The 20,940-nt window shown below is 40.9% G+C and overlaps 2 protein-coding genes across 5 annotated transcripts in view; one reads left to right on the top strand and one right to left on the bottom strand.

The window, feature by feature from the left end:
- Positions 1-1,113: 1,113 nt before the first annotated feature.
- Positions 1,114-8,057, bottom strand: yae1 (YAE1 maturation factor of ABCE1). Of its 3 annotated transcripts, none has more exons than XM_003222276.4 (3): positions 7,909-8,057; positions 2,858-2,979; positions 1,114-1,657 (listed from the first exon to the last, which is right to left on the bottom strand). In XM_003222276.4, the coding sequence occupies exons 1-3, from the start codon at positions 8,026-8,028 to the stop codon at positions 1,237-1,239; spliced, it is 663 nt and encodes a 220-aa protein (XP_003222324.1). In that variant the 5' UTR covers positions 8,029-8,057; the 3' UTR covers positions 1,114-1,236. The 3 variants fall into 3 exon arrangements, with proteins under 3 accessions (XP_003222324.1, XP_062813071.1, XP_016849921.1); XM_062957001.1 differs by lacking the exon at positions 7,909-8,057 and adding an exon at positions 3,275-4,160; XM_016994432.2 differs by having other exon boundaries at positions 1,463-1,671.
- A 127-nt stretch (positions 8,058-8,184) lies between these two features.
- rala (RAS like proto-oncogene A) overlaps positions 8,185-20,940 on the top strand; it is a 52,846-nt gene continuing 40,090 nt past the window's right edge. Inside the window, exon 1 of one of the 2 annotated variants that reach the window (XM_062957002.1) lies at positions 8,185-8,333. The gene's annotated coding sequence lies outside the window, so the exon portion shown is untranslated. The remainder of the gene's footprint in view (positions 8,334-20,940) is intronic. The other variant, XM_003222334.4, reaches the window with a different exon arrangement.

Genomic DNA, 20,940 nt, shown 5'->3' with positions numbered 1-20,940 from the left:
TCCCTTTTTTGGGCAAGGTGATTGAGAAGGCAGTTGTTTAGCATCTGCAGGCTAAACATGCCCAGCTCTTTAAGCCGCTCCTCATAGGGCTTGTTCTCCAGACCCTTGATTATTTCAATCACCCTCCTCTGGACACATTCCAGCTTGTCAACATCTCCCTTCAATTGTGATGCCCAGAATTGGACACAGTATTCCAGGTGTGGTGTGACCAAGGCGCAGAGTAGAGGGGTAACATGACTTCCCTGGATCTAGACACTATATTCCTATTTATGCAGGCCATACGATTTGGCACTTGATGGTTCCCTTCTAGCAAACTCCAAGGATTTTATCCCATGTGTAGGTTGGGGGGGGGGGGGGGGAATGTCGTATTATTATGGTATTTAGTTCTGTAGCATTATAAGACACAGTTCCATTTGTCATTTTTTATCACATTGTTCCTTTGCTGTTTCTTTTGTTTAGTCCTCCACAAGTCCCGCCCCCTCTTCTGAGTCCTTCATGTTTCCTGCCGTGGCCCAGCTTGAACAGCGGGAGAAGCCAGACATGAGCGCCTCTTCCAGGCTCTTGCTGCCACCGCCGGCCATTACTCTCTCACCCACCCTCCCTTGCTCATTCATCTGGCAAGAGCAGCATTCCTTCTTCTCTGGCTGCAGGAGCAGAGGCAGCCAGAGCAACATGGCGGACCTGGAGCAAGGGCCCAGCCGGTGCTGGTAGGGAAGGGTTTACTAGTTCCCCGGGGCTTGCAAGGGGGAGAAAGGCCACTTAATAATTAAAATAATGCATAAATATTAAAATTAAAATAGTGTCCCTACTTCGTAGATTTCCACTTGGTCCTGGAACGGAGCCCTCGCGATAAGTGAGGGTACACTGTATTCCAAAATCTGAAATCCCAAGCACTTCTGATAATGGATACTCAACCTGTAATAGCTTCTCAGTTAGATATTAGAAGCATTTTAGTCTCATTTTTGGAGGAGTGGATGGTGATTATAATTGGGACTGGATGGCTCTTGTGGTCTCTTCCAACTCTACAATTCTGTGATAATTTAACCATATTTTTAAAAGCACACACAACATGAATTAAATAGAAGTCATTTGAATGTAGTAGTACCACAGATATGAATACTACATGACACTTTATTAAGAATTATTGAAGACAAAATCTTTGCTGTCCGGCAACAAGTTGCTGAAGTGGTTGCATTCCTACACAAAAAGGATTTATGTCTTATATCAAGCAGTGAACTAAGTTTGCAACAGGTGGATGTGCTCAATTGTGTCAGAGTTCAAATCTAACTGCTCCACTAAATTGATTGTTTTTTCTTTTATCCAAGTCAAAGTTTGCCTCCTGGAGTCTTTGCCCTCTTTTGTCCTTTGACAGCATCCACTCTGGATAGAACAGGTCACATTATTGTGCCTCAAATGATGTCCATTAATTGCAGTGTCATTTTCAGAGATAGTCTCGTTTGTAGTTCCATTGCATGAATGGCCAAGATCCATAGCCTCAATAGTATCTAGCAGGTCTCCAACATGGGGTTGTGGTTGAATACAGTTAAGATCGTTAAGCATGTGCTCTTCATATTTTCCTAATTCGTTCAGCAGATAAGTCACCTCATTCAGCATGGCAGAATGACATTCACTGAGTTGACACCAAGATGAGAGAGCACTGAGAAAAAAAATCTGTGTATTAAAATATGGATGTTTTAGACTTGCATGCAAAAAGTAAGACAAGGTTAATGAACACCATCTGTGTTTTGTGTTTATTTTTTGCCCAGATTTAAAGTGACAGAGTATAATATTAATGTTAAATGGTTTGAATTCCAATTTTCAAGTTCTCCACAAAGCATCTAGAATTATGACACCAAACACAAATAATCTTTCGACAGAATCTGTGTATGCATGGCCCTCCAGAATCCACTAAATGTCACTTTAATTATGGCGCTATTTATACATAATGGTATTACGGGATTCCACCAATTGTGTCCAACAACTATGAATTAGAAGGTTGCATTATGTTTCCCTTTTCCCATTATACAAATTCTATAGGTATTTCCAAAGGTGGGCTTCTAAGGAGATGTTGCTTCTAAGTTATGTAGAACATTGGATGGAGACAACTGTGGCTTTATGAATGGAAAAAGCTCAAAAGAGATGCAAATTGGCATCTTCTAGTAAGTAGAGTAGTCTTATTATCATTACCCACTGTTCTTCACTACCATGTTTCCCCGAAAATAAGACAGTATCTTATATTAATTTTTGCTCCCACAGATGCACTAGGTCTTATTTTCAGGGGAACGTCTTATTTTTCCATGAAGAAGAATTCACATTTATTGTTGAACAAAAAATGAACATTTATTATATATGTACAGTAGTTGTCATCACAAACCAGCATAACCAGACAAACTGTGAATCCTATCAAGAATTTCTTGTTACTACTAACAGTGCCCAGCTCACTGTTTACCTATGGTACGTACATTTATCGATCCTGCATGCTCTGGTGTTCTGTTCGGTGGGCATGCTTCCAAACAAAAACTTTGCTAGGTCTTACTTTCAGGGGAGGCCTTATATTTAGCAATTCAGCAAAACCTCTACTAGGTCTTATTTTCTGGGGATGTCTTATTTTAGGGGAAACAGGGTAGTTCTAGTTTAGACTATGAACATATGAAGGCAGATATTTATATACAGTACTACAAAATGATGGGGGATTCAGCTGCTTTGAGTTCCCTTTGGGGGAGATAAAGCAGGGTATAAATAAATATAATAATAATAATAAATAAAGTGAATCCCATTTTTAGTTATTAAGTTTACCAACTCGGTAGAGGTTTGGAACTATATAAAAGTCCTTGTGAAATAATTTTGCACAACATACCTTAAGGTTCCTTTCAACTGACCACAGGAGAACATTATCCTTATGGCTTCTTTATATCCTTGATTAAAACTCTGTTGCAGTGTCGCCTCTTTCCCAGCTTCAATTCCTTCCCTATAGCCTTCCTTGAAGCAAAGAAACAAAAGGACTGCTTTAGAACTACTGCAGAATGCAAAAAGTGTAGTTTGGCATGTTTAACTCATTCAAATACAGCATAAACTGAAATGACGCATATTGCTAATGAATTTTTAAATATTTGCACAGATATATTTTTTATAGATACAGGTATGCCAACTATCCAGTTTTAAAGAGAAAGCATGTCAATTTGAAAGTGAATTTAGATCAGATTAGGCAGCATTCAACGGGTGTATTTTGCTAATTTTTTTAAATCCTCAAGTACTGTAAAGGTAAAGCCTTTACCTTTATCTGTGTATTGTATGTCGTTGTGTTCATTGTGTAAAAGGCATTGAATGTTTGCCTTATATGTGTACTGTAATCCGCTCTGAATGGGGAGATAAAGCAGAATATAAATAAAGTGTATTATTATTTCTGATACCATCTAGTTTATTCTTCTGTATTTAAAAAGAAAAACTGAAGTGATATAGGCTAAACAAACACATAATCAGTTGTTTCTTCAAAATGACTAACAAAGGAACCCCTAGATTAGAAATCACAAATTCACAGTGGTCTCAGATATGGGATTAAATGAAATTAAACTATTCTTGTTTATTGCTAAATCTATTTATTCTTGATTTAATTACATTTTTTTCTTCAGAATTGATCAGTTTAAATTACTTTTATTGAAGTAATGTGAACCTGGAGCTCTTACACAATTACTGAATTGACATAAAGGCAACTTGCAAAAACTAAAGGGTTGAAAATCCCCAATCTGAAATGCTTAGTATCAGAAAGGTTCTGAAATGTGGAATACTTGTCAATCAATCAAACTTCATTTGTATTCCATCCCATCTCCCCTTGGGGACTTGGGCGGTTTACAACATAGATGGCAACCATTCGATGCCACACAAATACATAATAAAAATACAAATATATAATAAATTAAAAATACAAATAATGAATATAAACAATTTATCATAACGAAACATAATAAAAATCAATAAAACACAATTCACATCAGCAACTAAAAGCAAGATTAATAGCCAGATTGATAGATTAAAAACCATATCCATCATTAAAGCCCTATCCGCACCTAGATATATACTGGCAATCCCCAAGTCTGTAGGTATGTTCTCAAGTTGAATTTGTTTGTAAATAGAAACAGGTACATTTTTCCAGTGTAACTCCAGCTCTCTCTCTCTCTCTCTCTGTGTGTGTGTGTGTGTATGTGTATATGTATATGTATATGTGTGTGTGTGTGTGTGTGTGTGTGTGTATATATATATATATATATATATATATATATATATATATGTTTTGAAAAGCATAGGGAAGGATTAACACCTCTATGATGTTTATTCTGCTCTTTGTGCCTGTGTTCAGATTTCACTTCGCTCCCTGTCCCTGTGATAATGGGATTTTGAAATGTGGTTTGTTATGGAAACAAGGATTGGTGAGAAAGCTTCAGTGGAGACTCATTTTCTCCATGATAACTTCAGGAGAGAATTTCTCTTCCAAGGGGTAGATTTTTCTCACTTCCTGTTGTCTCAGTCCCGTTCTTAACTATGAGTTGTTTGCAAGTTTGATGTTTGTAACTTGGGGACTTCCTGTATTGGCATGTATGTATCTTGGAGGTGGGATCCACATCTATATACCAAATGTGTTCATTTACTACACATAACGTGACAATAGGTTTATACAATATGATGCTACTAAAATGATCAAGGACCTGGAGAACAAGCCCTATCTTAAAGAACTGGGTATGTTTAGCATGCAGAAGAGAAGGCTGGTGGAGACTCCTTCTTTGGAGGCTTTTAAGCAGAGGCTGGATGACCATCTGTTGGGGGTGCTTTGAATTCAATTTTTCTGCTTCTTGGCAGGGGGTTGGACTGGATAGCCCATGAGGTCTCTTCCAACTCTATGATTCTATAATTCTATGGTGGGTCTCAAGGTGTTTTCGCCTACAGTTCCCAAAAGTCCCAGTCAGTTTACCAGCTGTTAGGATTTCTGGGAATTGAAGGCCAAAACATCTGGGGACCCACAGGTCAAGAACCACTGGTTTAGAGGCTGGGTGGCCATCATGCTACAGCACATTTTGCTTTGTGGAGTCTCTACCAACTTTGTGTCACAAAAACAAAGTTTTTGGAGGAGAACAGCTATTGTCAAAGTAAGGTCTACACAATTAAACAGAAAATAACACTTTGAAATGAGGAACAGATTTTCTTATTCAGAGGCTGGATGGCCAACTGTAGGAATGGTTTGATGGTATATTTACTAAGATGTTAGTTCCTGGGTTATAAATGTCAGTTCCTAATTGGTTCTATTATAGAAACATAGGGAAAGCGTATTAAACTACAAAAACTTTGTCTTTGTGGAAGGGACATCGTCTTATAGCACATTTTGCTTTGTTGTGTCTCCACCAAATTCAATGTTGTTTGTGTCACAAAAACAAAGTTTCTGGAGAATGGCTTTCAAAGGAAGGACTACACCATTAAATAGAAAATTACACTTTCAAACCAGGAACAGATTGTCTTTATTATAAAAAATGTTGTTTATAAAAAAAATTGAAACTTCCTCAAAAATCTATAGATGATTGAAACGTTCTGAAATTTGGTGGGCTAACAGCGGTAAAAACGTTCTACTGTTGTAGAAAGCTTCACCTCAATGCCTTAAAAACAAAGGAGAAAAGAGCCACTGAAGGCCCCTTCTACACAGCTGAATAAAATCCCACATTTTCTGCTTTAAACTGGGACATATGGCAGTGTGGATTCAGATAACCCAGTTCAAAATAGATATTGTGGGATTTTCTGCCTTGATATTCTGGGTTATGTGGCTGTGTGGAAGGGCCTGAAGTTTCCCCAATTATAGTAATTTAATGATGTGTAATTATAACGTAAAAGTTCATTATAGTAATGGAATTTTCACTACCTGTACTTTGGGCCCCTTCCACACAGCTGAATCAAATCCCACATTATCTGCTCTGAACTGGAATATATGGCAGTGTGGATTAAAGGTCCTTCCACAAAGCCATATAACCAGAATATCAAGGAACAAAATCACACAATATCTGCTTTGAATTGGGTTATCTGAGCCTACACTGTCATATATTCCAGTTCAAAGCAGATAATGCGGGATTTTATTCAGCTGTGTGCAAGGGGCCTCAGATAGCCCAGTTCAAAGCAAATATTGTGGAATTATTGTGGTTATATAGCTATGTGCGGAATTTGCTGAACTTGTGGATCAAAAGGTGCCAGGTTCAAATCCCGGGAGCGGAATGAGTGCCCGCTGTTAGCCCCAGCTCCTGCCAACCTAGCAGTTCAAAAACATGCAAATGTGAGTAGATCAATAGGCAGGAAGGTAACGGTGCTCCATGCAGTCATGCCGGCATTTCGGCTTAGAAATGGAGATGAGCACCAACCCCCAGAGTCAGTTACGACTGGACTTATCATCAGGGGAAAACCTTTACCTAATAGCTATGTGGAAAGGCCCTCAGTTAGCAGCTGAAACTCAGGCAAAACATCATTCAGGCCTGGTCTCATCCTGAACCTATGGGATGCCTGGAAATACTTTTTTAATCGATTGCACATCTCTAGTGGCTACCATTGTGTAATATATCACTCCTGCTGTTTTGAAACCCCTGTGCTTTTCATCATTGTGTGCTGACACAAAATATATGGGCACTGAAGTATCACAAAGCTGTTCCTGTGTCAGGGCCCTTCCACATAGCCATATAACCCAGAATATCAAGGCTTTGATTGAGATATCTTTTTTTGTGTGTGTCAAGAGCGACTTGAGAAACTGCAAGTCGCTTCTGGTGTGAAAGAATTGGCCGTCTGCAAGGACGTTGCCCAGGGGACGCCCGGATGTTTTTTATGTTTTTATCATCCTTGTGAGAGGCTTCTCTCATGTCCCCGCATGGAGCTGGAGCTGATAGAGGGAGCTCATCCGCGCTCTCCCCAGGTGGGATTTATTTATTTACAGTATTTATATTCCACCGTTCTCACCCTGAAGGAGACTCAGGGTGGATCACATTATATACATATAGGGCAAACATTCAATGCCCATAAACACATCAAACCGAGACAAAGACAGACAGACAGACGCAGAGGCAATTTAACCTTCTCCTGAGGGAATGTTCGATTCTGGCCACAGGGGGGAGCAGCTGCTTTATCATCCACTCTGACAGCACTTCCTCATTCCAACGTTGTAAATTAGTTAAACTTGCCTCTCCACTTTTATAAGTGGTACCTTATTTCCTACATGACAGATGCAACTATCTTTCAGGTTGCTAAGTCAGCAACGAGCAGGGGCTATATTTTATTTTTAATTGACAGGTGCTCACCCCGCCACAGGCTGGCCTCGAACTCATGACCTCATGGTCAGAGTGATTTATTGCAGCAGCTGCTTACCAGCCTGTGCCACAGCCCGGCCCCATTCGAACCTGGCAGCTTTCAGATCAGCAACCCAACCTTCAAGTCACAAGGCTTTAATCCACTACGCCACCGGGGGCTCCGATATTGCGATATCTATGCCCACAAAATATCACGATGTATTGAAAACATTGACTGCAAAAATGCGTTGGATAATCCAGAACGTTAGATAAGCGAGTGTTGGATAAGTGAGACTCTATTTGCTTTGAACTGGGCTATCTGAGTCCACACTGACACATATTCCAGTTCAAAGCAGAAAATGTAGGATTTTATTCAGCTGTATGGAAGGGGCGTCAACCACCTGGAGGGCAGGTTTGGATTTGGAAACATTTAAGACAAGGGACGTTTAACCTGTAGAGACTGTCCCCAGTACGTTTCCAATGGCTGCAATGGCTCATAATTACTCCCACAAGTTCTTTCAGAAGAAGGGGGAGGGAAGGACAGCCCATTGGCCTTGTATCCCAATGCCAGACGCAAGGCCTTCGCCGCTCAGCCGCCCGCCATTACTTTGACGCGCCTCTCCATGGCGCTCTTCCACTCCTTCTGCGCCACGTCCAGCTCGTCCGCCTCTTCGTCGAAGACGTCCTCGCCACCGCGGGGCTCCAGCAAGGCCCTCGCCCACGACATGTTCCACTGACAAGGAGGCAGGCCGTGGATGGGCCTGCTTGACTCGACGACGAGCAGAAGTCCCTCAGAAGACTCCAGCACTCCTTCCGGGTGGCCACGGAAACCGTCCGAGCGTCACTTCCGGCAAAGGGAAGCCTGTGGACCAACGCTCGCTCTCGACCAGTGTATTCGCCTTCAAATATGCGGAAGTATTCTTTTGTTTAAAGTGCTTGTGCCCTCGTTGCTCTCAAATATGTCTCAATTCTGTTTCCAAATCGTGTTCAAATGGCTGTAGCCAGACTGAAGGGGAGCTCTTCTCTAATAAGGTACCGTGCTGCAATAATGTACACAATTTCATGAAAGTAATAACAATAATACGTGATATTTGTTACAAGCCCCTCCTCCTCACATGGCTAATGTGTATTTATTTATTTACTACATACAGTAGAGTCTCACTTATCCAACATAAATGGGCCGGCAGAACGTTGGATAAGCGAATATGCTGGATAATAAGGAGGGATTAAGGAAAAGCCTATTAAACATTAAATTAGGTTATGATTTTACAAATTAAGCACCAAAACATCATGTTAGACAACAAATTTGACAGAAAAAGTAGTTCAATACGCAGTAATGTTATGTTGTATTTACTGTATTTACGAATTTAGCACCAAAATATCACGATGTATTGAAAACATTGACTACAAAAATGCGTTGGATAATCCAGAATGTTGGATAAGCGAGTGTTGGATAAGTGAGACTCTACTGTATATATCCCGCTCTTCTCACACCGGAGGGGACTCAGAGCGGCTTACAAATCAATTGTACATACAATATATTATTAGCAGAGCACAATATAAGCATTAAATTACTATATTGTACAATATCATTATATGGTGATATCATTAGTAATATTACATTTAATATATAACATATACAGTAGAGTCTCACTTATCCAAGCCTTGCTTATCCAAGCTTCTGGATTATCCAAGCCATTTTTGTAGTCAGTGTTTTCAATATATCATGATATTTTGGTGCTAAATTCGTAAATACAGTAATTACTACATAGCATTACTGCGTATTGAACTACTTTTTCTGTCAAATTTGTTGTATAACATGATGCTTTGGTGCTTAATTTGTAAAATCATAAGCTAATTTGATGTTTAATAGGCTTTTCCTTAATCCCTCCTTATTATCCAACATATTCGCTTATCCAAGCTTCTGTCGGCCCGTTTAGCTTGGATAAGCAAGACTCTACTGTAATTAATATTATTATATTATATTATTGTTATGACCTCCTTAGAAGTGGGAACAGGAGAACCTTTTGAGGGCCCTTTTACACAGCCATAAAGAGGTCCCCCTTCAGCCATATAACACAGAATATCAAGGCAGAAAATCCCACAATACCTGCTTTGAACTGGGTTATCTTGGTCCAGACTGCCATATATTCCAGTTCAAAGCAGATATTGTGGGAGTTTCTGCCTTGATATTCTGGGTTATATGGCTGTGTGGAAGGGCCGTGAGGCTCTTTTATACACAGACCTGTATAAAATCTGACATCTGCTTTGAACTGGATTATATGGCAGTGTGGACTCAGATAGCCCAGTTCAAAGCAAATTGAGTCTCACTTATCCAACACTCGCTTATCCAACATTCTGGATTATCCAACGCATTTTTGTAGTCAATGTTTTCAATACATCGTGATATTTTGGTGCTAAATTCGTAAATACAGTAATTACTACATAGCATTACTGCATATTGAACTACTTTTTCTATCAAATTTGTTGTATAATATGTTTTGGTGCTTAATTTGTAAAACCATAACCTAATTTGATGTTTAATAGGCTTTTCCTTAATCTCTCCTTATTATCCAACATATTCGCTTATCCAACGTTCTGCCGGCCCGTTTAAGTTGGATAAGCAAGACTCTACTGTATTGTGGATTATCTGCCTTGATATTATGAGTGATATGGCATATTGCTGTGTGGAAGGGTCCTGAGTCCATATTGCCATATAACCCAGTTCAAAGCAGAAAATGTGGGATTTTATATAGCTGTGTGAAAGTGGCCTAGAAGCAGATATTATAGGATGTTCTGCCTTGATATTCTGGGTTATATGGCTATGTGGAAGGGCCCTTAATCCACATTGCCATATATTCCAGTTCAAAGCAAAAGCAAATAATGTGGGGTTTAATTCAGCTGTGGAAGGGGCCTGAAACCCATGTCAGATTGTAATGCTGTTGCTGCTGCTGCTGCTGCTACTACTACTACTAACAATAATAATAATAATAATAATAATAATAATAATAATAATAATTTGTATTTGTTATTTGCCTCTCCTCATAGGGCCTTTGCACACAGCCAAATAATCCATAACATCAAGGCGGAAAATTCCACAATATCTACTTTGAACTGGGCTATCTGAGTCCACACTGCCATATATTCCAGTTCAAAGCAGATAATGTGGGATTTTATTTAGTTGTGTGGAAGGGCCCCTATAACCCAGTTCAAAGCAGTTATTGTACGATCTGCCTTGATATTCTGGGATATATGGCTGTGTGTAGGAGCCCTACGTTATCTGAGTCCACACTGCCATATATTCCAGTTCAAAGCAAATAATGGGATTTTATTCAGCTGTGTGGAAGGGGCTTGAAACCTATGTCAGAGTGGAATACTGCTGCTGCTGCTATTACTACCACCAGCACCACCACCACCACTACTACTACTAATAATAATAATAATAATAATAATAATAATAATAAATTGTATTTGTTATTTACCTCTCCTCATAGTTTGAGGCAGAGTACAACATAGTCAAAATACATAGATAATACAAAATTCCACAAAAACACAGATATAAACAACACAGAACAAAGATGAAAACACCAATACTAACAAAATACCCATGACTGTGTGCACTTCTCTTCTGCGTAACATGAGCTGATGGTTTCCTTTCTGTGTTTTAAAGCTATCTTTTGATTGTATGGTCCAAACAGACTTGGTATTATTGTTGTTGTTGTTGTATTTATTTATACCCCGCTTTATCACCTCCGAAGGAGACTCAAAGCAGCTTAACATAAAACATCTGCATAGCCATTTAAAATATACAAATATATGAGCATTAAAACATGATTCAATATAAATAATATTACAAAATTTCCCAGTTAAAAATCATTAAAACAAATTTAAAGTTAAAAACCACAGTACCCCCTGAATTTATCTTAAACACCTTTGTCTTTAAAAGCCTGTCTAAATAGAGCTGCTACTTTTGCGCAGCCATGCATGATATGAGATACTTCCAAAAGGAGAAGACATGTTGTTAGGATGACATTTGTTAGTTATGTGTGCCTATTGTGGGGTTACAGGTTAGTTTCCATTCTTTTATATTTATGAATGAGTGCATAGAGGTTTAGAGAGTGACAGAACCCCAGGTAATGTAGTCCTGCTCTTTTATTGGAGAGATTGTGAAGCTCTCCAGACATTGAATAGTAACTCCACACTAGTCTTGCTAGTCAAGTCAGTGGTAAGCATTCTAGGAATTGTAGTTCTGTAATTTTTGGAAGACTACACAATTCTCATCCCGTCTCATTGCATTAGAAGGAAAGGACATAGTAAAAGTATTGAGGGAACTAAATTGACTCCTCTTAGATAGATTCCTAGCCTTTTAGTGACCTTTCTTGGAATAAAACAAGTTGGTTATGAACCCCAAAAGGGGTAAGGTAGATCCTAGCTTCAGTGAGAATTCCAATGTATTGTGGGGATGTAAAATGGCTCATTCCCAAAGTAGTGCTTAGGGCTCATAATAATATTCCACGGTGTCCAAACAGCTGGAACCAGAAAATCCATGTTCATATGATGTGGAATGTTTGTGTTGACATTTGAAGCACCATATAATGTTGACCAGTCCTCCTTGTTTGCAAAATAGCTATGGTTTTGTTGGAACACTTTTTGTTACTGCCCCTTTTGTATCTGTTAAAAAATCCCTGTGCATAAAAAGTAGGTGGAGTTTAGTTGGCAATGTTATAAAATGTCTATCTGCTGGGTTTAGTTCTACAACAAAACATGTCTTTAGAGAACTAAAATTTCACATCCCCAGTAAGGATTACATTAGTATTTGCTTTTATTGCATTGCAATGTTATTGTTTGTCAAGTTGTTTCTGCCGTATGACAACCTCAGGGTTATAGATGGGGTTTCTTTGGCAAAGTTTGTTCAGAGGAGGTTGCTATTGCCTTTATCTAAGGTTGGAAGAATGTAATTTGGCCAGGATCATCCAGTGGGTTTCCATGGTCACACTGGTGTTTATATCTGGATCTCCAGAGTCCTAGTTCAACACTTAAAACACTATATAATGCTGACTCTTGTTGTAATATAAAGGTTTTATGCCTAGACTTGTCTTGTGTATTAACATTGATACTACTGAGTTCAGAGATGTATGATTGTATACACAGTTATTAAACCCCCTAGACTTAATTATAATGTATTTTAAACAATATATCCAAATCCAATTAAAACAATAAAAACCGTGTGACCGTTTCAGCAGGGGCAGTAGAATTTAGCCAAAAGTCAGAGCAGTCTGTGTTCAACTTCATATTAATCCAAAGAATCCATCAGATCATATCAACCCATATCCTGGGATGGGCCAAAGGCTTGGTCCCACATCCACGTCTTCTGCTGCTTCCTAAAAGACATGAGTGAGGGGGCTTCCCTAATCTCCCTTGGCAAAGAGTTCCACAGCCGAGGAGCCACCACCGAAAAAGCCCTGTCTCTTGTCCCCGCCAACCGTACCTGTGACAGCGGCGGGACCGAGAGCAGGGCCTCACTCAAAGATCTTAATCTGCAGGACAGCTCGTAGGGGGAGACACGTTTGGAGAGGTAAGTTGGACCAGAGCCTTTTAAGATTTTGTAGGCCAAAGCCAGCACTATAAATTGTGCCCAGAAGCTAACAGTGGAGCTGCCTCAATGGCGCTCTGGTTAGTAACCTGGCTGCGTAAGTTGGCCAAGTCAGGCTTCCCAAGTTACAGGCGCAGTTGGCGCACAAGTTTGAGTTGTGTGAAGGCCTCCCTGGCCACCACCGAAACCTGAGGTTCCAGACTCAGCGATGAGTCCAGGAGAACTCCCAAACTGCAAACCTGCACCTTCAGAGGGAGTGCGACCCCATCCAGTACAGGCTGTAACCCTATACCTTGTTCGGCCTTGTGACTGACCAGAAGTACCTCTGTCTTGTCTGGATTCAACTTAAATTTGTTCGCCCTCATCCAGTCCGACACAGCAGCCGAGCAGTTCAGGATCTGGACTGTCTCCTTGGAAGCTGGAAAAAAGGAATGATAGAGTTGGACATCATCCGCTTACAGATGACACCGAACTCTAAAACTCCAGATGATCTCACCCAGCGGCTTCATATAGATGTTAAACAACAGAAGGGACAGTACTGAACCCTGTGGGACTCCACAAGACAACGGTTGTGGGGTCGAACAGCTGTGCCCTATCAACACCTTCTGGGTATGGTCCTCAAGGAAGGACTGGAGCCATTGCAAAACAGTACCCCCAAGGCCCATTCCAGCAAGGCGACCCAGAAGGATACCGTGATCTATGATATCAAAGGCTGCTGAGAGATCCAGGAGAACCAGCAGGGACACACTCACCCTGTCCAGCTCTCTGCGGAGATCATCCACCAAGGAGACCAAGGCAGTCTCAGTTCCATGCCAGACTGTACCAGATCCAGATAACCGAAGAACCCCCGGAGTTGCGAGGCAACCATATGTTCCACAACTTTGCCCAGAAAGGGAAGATTGGAAACAGGCCGAAAGTTATTCCAATTAGTGGGGTCATAACAGAAGCAAGCAGATTAAACAGCATTGCAGAAAAAACGAAAAAGGTAGTATGCATGTTAGTAATGCTGTGACAAGCTCTAAAATAAAGATGGTGTTGGACTGTAGCTCATGCCAATGTACTAGGTGCTCCAAGAGAACTCTGTGGTAAATTCTGGGGGGAATTATACCATTGGCTCACTTGGAGAACATCGCAAATTCCTAGAGAGCAGTTTCCTCAGAGGCGCAGCTATAGGAGCCTTAGTGTGTTTTGGATTTCTGGATAAGGTATGCCCATCCTGTGTAGTATTTTGGCTTCTCTTTAACTTGTCTTCCTCTAGATCAGGCATGGGCAAACCTTGGCCCTCCAAGTGATTTGGACTCCTACCGGCTGCTATCAATTGTGGGAGTTGAAGTCCAAAACACTTGCAGGGCTGAAATTTGCCCATGCATGCTCTAGATACAGATATCCAGTTTCCTGGTTCCCATTTTACTAAGTGCAGCAGTGTGGAAAAGCGCTTTCTTCAGTACATTGTAGTTGTTCCAGTTTATTAACACTGTTTCCTGTCACTAGCAAGGATTTTTGAGCTATTTCCTTGCCAACGTATCAAGAGTACTTGAAGGATTAGTGTATCCTAGCAACATGTTAGGAGCATCTATATTGGTATTGATTTTTTGTATGAATTACATTGTTTTGATTATTTTATATCAAAATCTTGTGCTGGGATATTTAAAGGGGAAATAACTGTGATAATTAGCTAACATATCTATAGATTTATAGTACTGGATGTCCTTTGACATCCAGTTTTGTACTGAACATTGGAGGAGGAGGGAATGGGTCATGATGGAGCTATTTCTCACCCTGCTATGCCACACTAGCATCATTTTCTCTCATCAGAAATGATGTCACTTCCAGGGTGAGTTTTGACCAACTGTCCTTTCCCCTCCTTTTATTTACATTTTGCTGGTTTAGGCAAAATCAACATGTTTTGGGGCAGCTTTGCATGGCATGGGATGATAGAGGCTAAACCTCATTAGCTTTGTGGTTGTAAAATAGGTGAAAAATACAATTCTTGAAGATATTCATGGCTTGGCTTCCAGATCTTTTACCATTTACCAACTTATTTCTATGAATAAGTTTCAACTTTCCAATTACATGTGCTTGAATGCTCAGTAATCATTTTTTCTCCTGCCATTGGCTTCTGAGGATATTGAACTGTCAGTATGGGAAGCTCATAAGTAGTAGTATTTTCCCCTCCCCCGCCCATCAAGAATCTATGACATTATCTGGCATTGATGAGTTTTAGGGAACATTCACTACAATAGAGCATAAAACATAGCAACTTAAGTATTTAAAATGACAAAAAACAACTTGAAGGTACATGTGGATAAACATAGAGTTAAAGAGAAGTGCAAAGTGCTTTGGGAAGAGACCTGCTCTTTAGTTTCTGATTATGGCATCTAAAATCTGGAGCCTCTGGAGCCTGTTTTCTTTCAAAATCTCCTTGCGCTAAATAAACCATAGCAATTATCCACTGATAATACCATTTCACAGTGGTTTCATCTCAGGGTATTAAAGTAGTGTAAGTGAATGGGAAAACCTTCCACAGGAGAAAAACCATCTTCATGAAGAAGTTGTCCCCATTTTCCTCTTCCCTTTTGGCTTCTCTTTAACCTTTTTTAATTAAACTTTTGAGCACATGCATACATTCTTATTTTAAGGAACTATGAATCTGCTTTGCTGTAAGCAGAGGAAATTTTCACTGAATGTTGTTGCTAATGTGCAATCATAGTATTTTCTAGCATTATGACTCTTTTTCAGACCAGCATACAATTTGGTGTGTGTATGGATGCAGTATTATTCCAGTACTATAAAGACTCCCATTATGCTTTCTGGCAAGGAATGCCTGAACTGGACAGAATGATGTTTTCACCGTTATCGTGTAGTGCATCTGATCTCAAGCAACAATTGTCCACTGAGCCAGAATGATACTGTGCATATATAGGAAGTCAGTCACAAGTCAAATCTGTTTCTTATCTCTGTTTTAGATAGTTCTGTTTTCTTTTCCCTGTTTTGTAAGGAAGAGATTCTTTGTCTTGATATTTCAGCGTGATAGTATGATTTAAATATGAAGAAGTGGTTCAGGCTCGTATGATGTTTCCTTATTACATGTTGTTTTGAGTCTCCTTTGTGGATAGAAACAGCAGGGTATAAATAAACATAATGAGCATAAACATAATAATCTGATTTATTATACAAATATACACTCAAAGGACTGGATAGGGGATGGAATTGCTCCAATCTATATATATAAAATGATAAAGTTGTTTGCGCAGTGACTATAACAACAAAACTAAACATCCCAGAAATACGAAATTTGGCAACACAATGCAAAAGGCTTGCCTCCAGGTTACAACAACACAACCACACCACGAAACCACAATCCAGACCCACAAAACTCACAACAACACATCATGCGATAACAACACAACTAAACGCCCCAGAAATACAAAACTTGGCAACACAATGCAAAAGCCTTGCCTCCCAGTTGTAAGAACACAACCACACTACAAAACCACACAGGACCCACAAAACTCACAACAACGCATTGTGACTATAACAACACAACTAAACGCCCCAGAAATACGAAACATGGCAACACAACACAAAAGCCTTCCCTCCAGGTTGTAACAACACAACCACACCACAAAACCACAATCCGGACCCATAAAACTCACAACAACGCATCGTGACTATAACAACACAACTAAACGCCCCAGAAATACTAAACTTGGCACAGAACTAAATGCCCCAGAAATATAAAACTTGACAACACAACACAAAAGCCTTCCCTCCCAGTTGTAACAACACAACCACACCACAAAACCACAATCCAGACCCACAAAACTCACAACAATGCATCGTGACTATAACAACACAACTAAACGCCCCAGAAATATGAAACTTGGCACACAATTAAATGCCTGAGAAATACAAAACTTGACAACACAACACAAAAAAGCCTTTTCTCCCGGTTGTAACAACACAACTACACCACAAAGCCACAATCCGGACCCACAAAACTCACAACAACGCATCGTGACTATAATACAACTAAACGCCCCAGAAATACAAAATTTGACAACACAATGCAAAAGTCTTGCCTCCCAGTTGTAAGAACACAACCACAACACAAAACCACAATCTGGACCACAAAACTCACAACAACACATTGTGACTATAACAAATACAAAATTTGACAACACAACTCATCCACCTCCTCAATCCCTACATTCACACTTGGCCTCCAAAAAAACAATTACAATAATAACAATGACAATAACAACAACAATAAGAATCAACACCATCACAGGCAAGAAACAGCCAGGCACTGAGGCTGAGAGGCCAGTCAGTGCTACACTGGGCCTCCAAAAAACAATACAGCAGCATCTAACTTATCCAACCTTCATGACCACTACAACAACAATAATAATAAACACCTACACAGGCAAAACAAAAAAAAAGACTATTGTACCACAATAAAAATATAAACCGCACTCAGCAGAATCAGACATTACAATTAACAACAAACCAAAGACAACAGGGATCTCAAGCAATTATCAATCAACACAAAAATTGAAGAAGGTAACAGACTTCAAATACTACTACTAATGTGAGTATAAAGAAGGTGGAGGTCACAGCATAAATACAACCTAATGTAGACTGACCAACACCACCAGACTAAGACACAGCAACGCGTGGCCGGGCACAGCTAGTCTATATATATAAAAGGATAAAGTTGCGGGCGCAGTGACTATAACAACAAAACTAAACATCCCAGAAATACGAAACTTGGCAACACAATGCAAAAGCCTTGCCTCCCGGTTACAACAACACAACCACACCACAAAACCACAATCCGGACCCACAAAACTCACAACAACACATCATGACTATAACAACACAACTAAACGCCCTAGAAATACAAAACTTGGCAACACAACGCAAAAGCCTTGCCTCCCGGTTGTAACAACACAATCACACCACAAAACCACACTGGACCCACAAAACTCACAACAACGCATCGTGACTATAACAACACAACTAAACACCCCAGAAATACGAAACTTGGCGACACAACGCAAAAGCCTTCCCTCCAGGTTGTAACAACACAACCACACCACAAAACCACAATCCGGACCCATAAAACTCACAACAATGCATCGTGACTATAACAACACAACTAAACGCCCCAGAAATACGAAACTTGGCACACAACTAAATGCCCCAGAAATACAAAACTTGACAACACAATGCAAAAGCCTTGCCTCCTGGTTGTAACAACACAACCACACCACAAAACCACAATTCGGATGCACAAAACTCACAACAAAGCATCGTGACTATAACAACACAACTAAACGCCCCAGAAATACGAAACTTGGCACACAACTAAATGCCCCAGAAATACAAAACTTGACAACACAACGCAAAAGCCTTTCCTCCCGGTTGTAACAACACAACCACACCACAAAACCACAATCCGGACCCACAAAACTCACCACAACGCATCGTGACTATAACAACACAACTAAACGCCCCAGAAATACAAAATTTGACAAAACAATGCAAAAGCCTTGCCTCCCAGTTGTAACAACACAATCACAGCACAAAACCACAATCCAGACCCACAAAATTCACAACAACGCATCATGACTATAACAACACAACTAAACGCCCCAGAAATGCGAAACTTGGCAAAACAATGCAAAAGCCTTGCCTCCCGGTTGTAACAACACAATCACACCACAAAACACAATCTGGATCCACAAAACTCATAACAATGCATTGTGACTATAACACCACAACTAAATGCCCCAGAAATACAAAACTTGACAACACAATGCAAAAGCCTTGCCTCCCGGTTGTAACAACACAACGAAACCACAAAACCACAATCTGGACCCACAAAACTCACAACGCATCGTGACTATAACAACATAACTAAACGCTCCAGAAATACAAAATTTGACAACACAACACAAAAGCCTTCCCTCCCGGTTGTAACAACACAACCAAACCACAAAACCACAATCTGGACCCAAAAAACTCACAACAACGCATTGTGACTATAACAACACAACTAAACCGGATGGCCATCTGTCTGAGAGGTTTGGGTGGGTTCTTCCTCCATGACAAAAAGAAAGAAAGGGGTTAGACTGGATGCAAACTACAAATCCCAGCACCCCATGGCATGGAGTCCATGCATTTCAATTAGAGGCCTCTTCCTTCTCCCTTTCCCCACCATCCAACCTACTGACCCAGTTCCATGGCTCCACAGGCAGGAAAGGCTGGGACGGATAGAATGAAGGAAGGAGGGAGGGAAGGGAAGCGAAGGAACGCCAAGTACAAGAGCCCTCCCTCTCTGCCCGGAAGGCCAAAAGCAAAAGGGAGAGAAAGACCATTGATCCGGTTATATTTACCCTCCTTTCTGACCAGTGTGTTCTTATCCACGAGCTCAGGATCGGAGCAGAGAAAGGGAACAGCATAGGAATAAAGGAAACAAGGAGAGCACCCACTCTATCTATCCATCCACTCATCTATCCACCCACTCACCCACTAATAATAAACACCTACGCAGGTGTGATGACCCATGGGCCTTGTAGTCCTGCTCAGGACATTGTAATTCCTGATGAAGATGAAAACTTGGGTTTTTTACCTTCCCAGTCTGATCTGGATTCCTCTCAGCCAGATCTTTCCCAGGCAGATCTGGGAACCTTGCACCTGCAAGAAAGTTGTCTCCCAGAAGTATGTCAAACAAGCCCAGAGCCTACTTCTCCCGTATTCTTGCGCCGGGAGTTTTGTAAACAACAGAGAAGTTTGGATTCAGCTTCGCGCAGGAGTGCGAGGATTGCAGCTAAGAATGTGGCCAATTAAGACTGCTTCTCGTGAGAATCTTTGGGGAGTCTCACATCTGGTCTCAGAGTTAGCTTTCGGTTCTGATTCCCAGAGAACTGCTTCGGCGGGAAAGCTAGACTCTATTTAGGTGTTTTACCCGCGTAGTAACTTCGCGGAGTCAATTCGTCAGCCTTCGGAGCGAGTTGTGTCTGGACAGCGCGCTCCGATTCAAGCCTCGCTCCTGCTCAAGCCTTGCCTTGCTATCCAGCCTTCGCCTTGCTTCCCAGCCTTGTTTATCTACGGACTTTGCCTTGTTTCCCAGGATCAATCCTTGCCTTGTTCCACGGATTTATCAAGTAATTCCACGGACCTTGTTCTTGTTCTTAGTTACCTTGTTCCACGTTCAAGCCTTGTTTCAAGTATCAAGTTATTTCCTAGCCTCGCTCAAGTTTCATGGACTAAAGGACCTTGTCATCTCCCCTCACTTTGCCTGGCAAAGTGAGTGTTTCGGTTATTGGATTACAACTTTGGACCTTAATATTTCTTATTGGACATTGCTTTTTTGGACTAATTCTGACCTTTCCTGAAAGGTCTAATTCTGAACTATTTTATACACTTGTTTTTATTAACTTTATATATTCCTTCAATAAAGATATTAGATAGATTCTGGCCTCTGTGTATGGTTATTGGTGCTCTGCAGCCTGGGTCGTGACAGTTTGACTCCGCCCACCTAAGCACCAATTAACCTCGGCCAGAATGTCTACCGGAGTCGTACCTGGGCCGAGCGGCCAGCCGATTACCTACACCATCGACAAGGAAGAGGTGGACCGAATCCGTGATAAGCTCAATGCACAGGATGGAGAAATAAGGGGTTTGAAGGAACGCGGAGTTCGTCTTCCGGCCATGGCGTTGCCAACCAAGTTTACTGGAGAAGCTTCTAAGGTTCATGTCTTCCGCCGCCAATGTCAAGCTTATCTGGAGGCCCGTGCTGCCGAGTTTCCCCAAGAAGACATCAAAGTGGCATGGGTTTACAGTCTTCTAGACGGGCCAGCGGCCAGCTGGGCGACGGCACTGTTCGACCAAGCCTCTCCACACCTAAGATCAGCGCAACACTTCTTGGACCACCTCAAGGAGACTTGGGGAATCGAGGACAATTTGGAGGCAGCCGGTCACAAACTCCGTCGCCTTTTCCAAGGAGACAGACCTATGTCTCAGTATATAGCCGAGTTC

The sequence above is a fragment of the Anolis carolinensis genome, chromosome 6, assembly GCF_035594765.1.
Source record: "Anolis carolinensis isolate JA03-04 chromosome 6, rAnoCar3.1.pri, whole genome shotgun sequence".
Lineage (NCBI taxonomy): Eukaryota > Metazoa > Chordata > Lepidosauria > Squamata > Dactyloidae > Anolis > Anolis carolinensis.
The sequence above is the reverse complement of the archived record's forward strand: the minus strand, read 5'-3'. Positions and strand labels throughout refer to the sequence as shown.

What these genes read in the sequence shown, in the direction of transcription:
- yae1 (XM_003222276.4), bottom strand. Translation starts at nt 8,028, where the DNA reads ATGTCGTGGGCGAGGGCCTTGCTGGAGCCCCGCGGTGGCGAGGACGTC. An exon ending in CCATGGAGAGGCGCGTCAAA is followed by an intron (nt 2,980 to 7,908) that starts GTAATGGCGGGC and finishes CTTTGCTTCAAG; the next exon opens with GAAGGCTATAGGGAAGGAAT. An exon ending in CAGTTGAAAGGAACCTTAAG is followed by an intron (nt 1,658 to 2,857) that starts GTATGTTGTGCA and finishes TTTTTTTCTCAG; the next exon opens with TGCTCTCTCATCTTGGTGTC.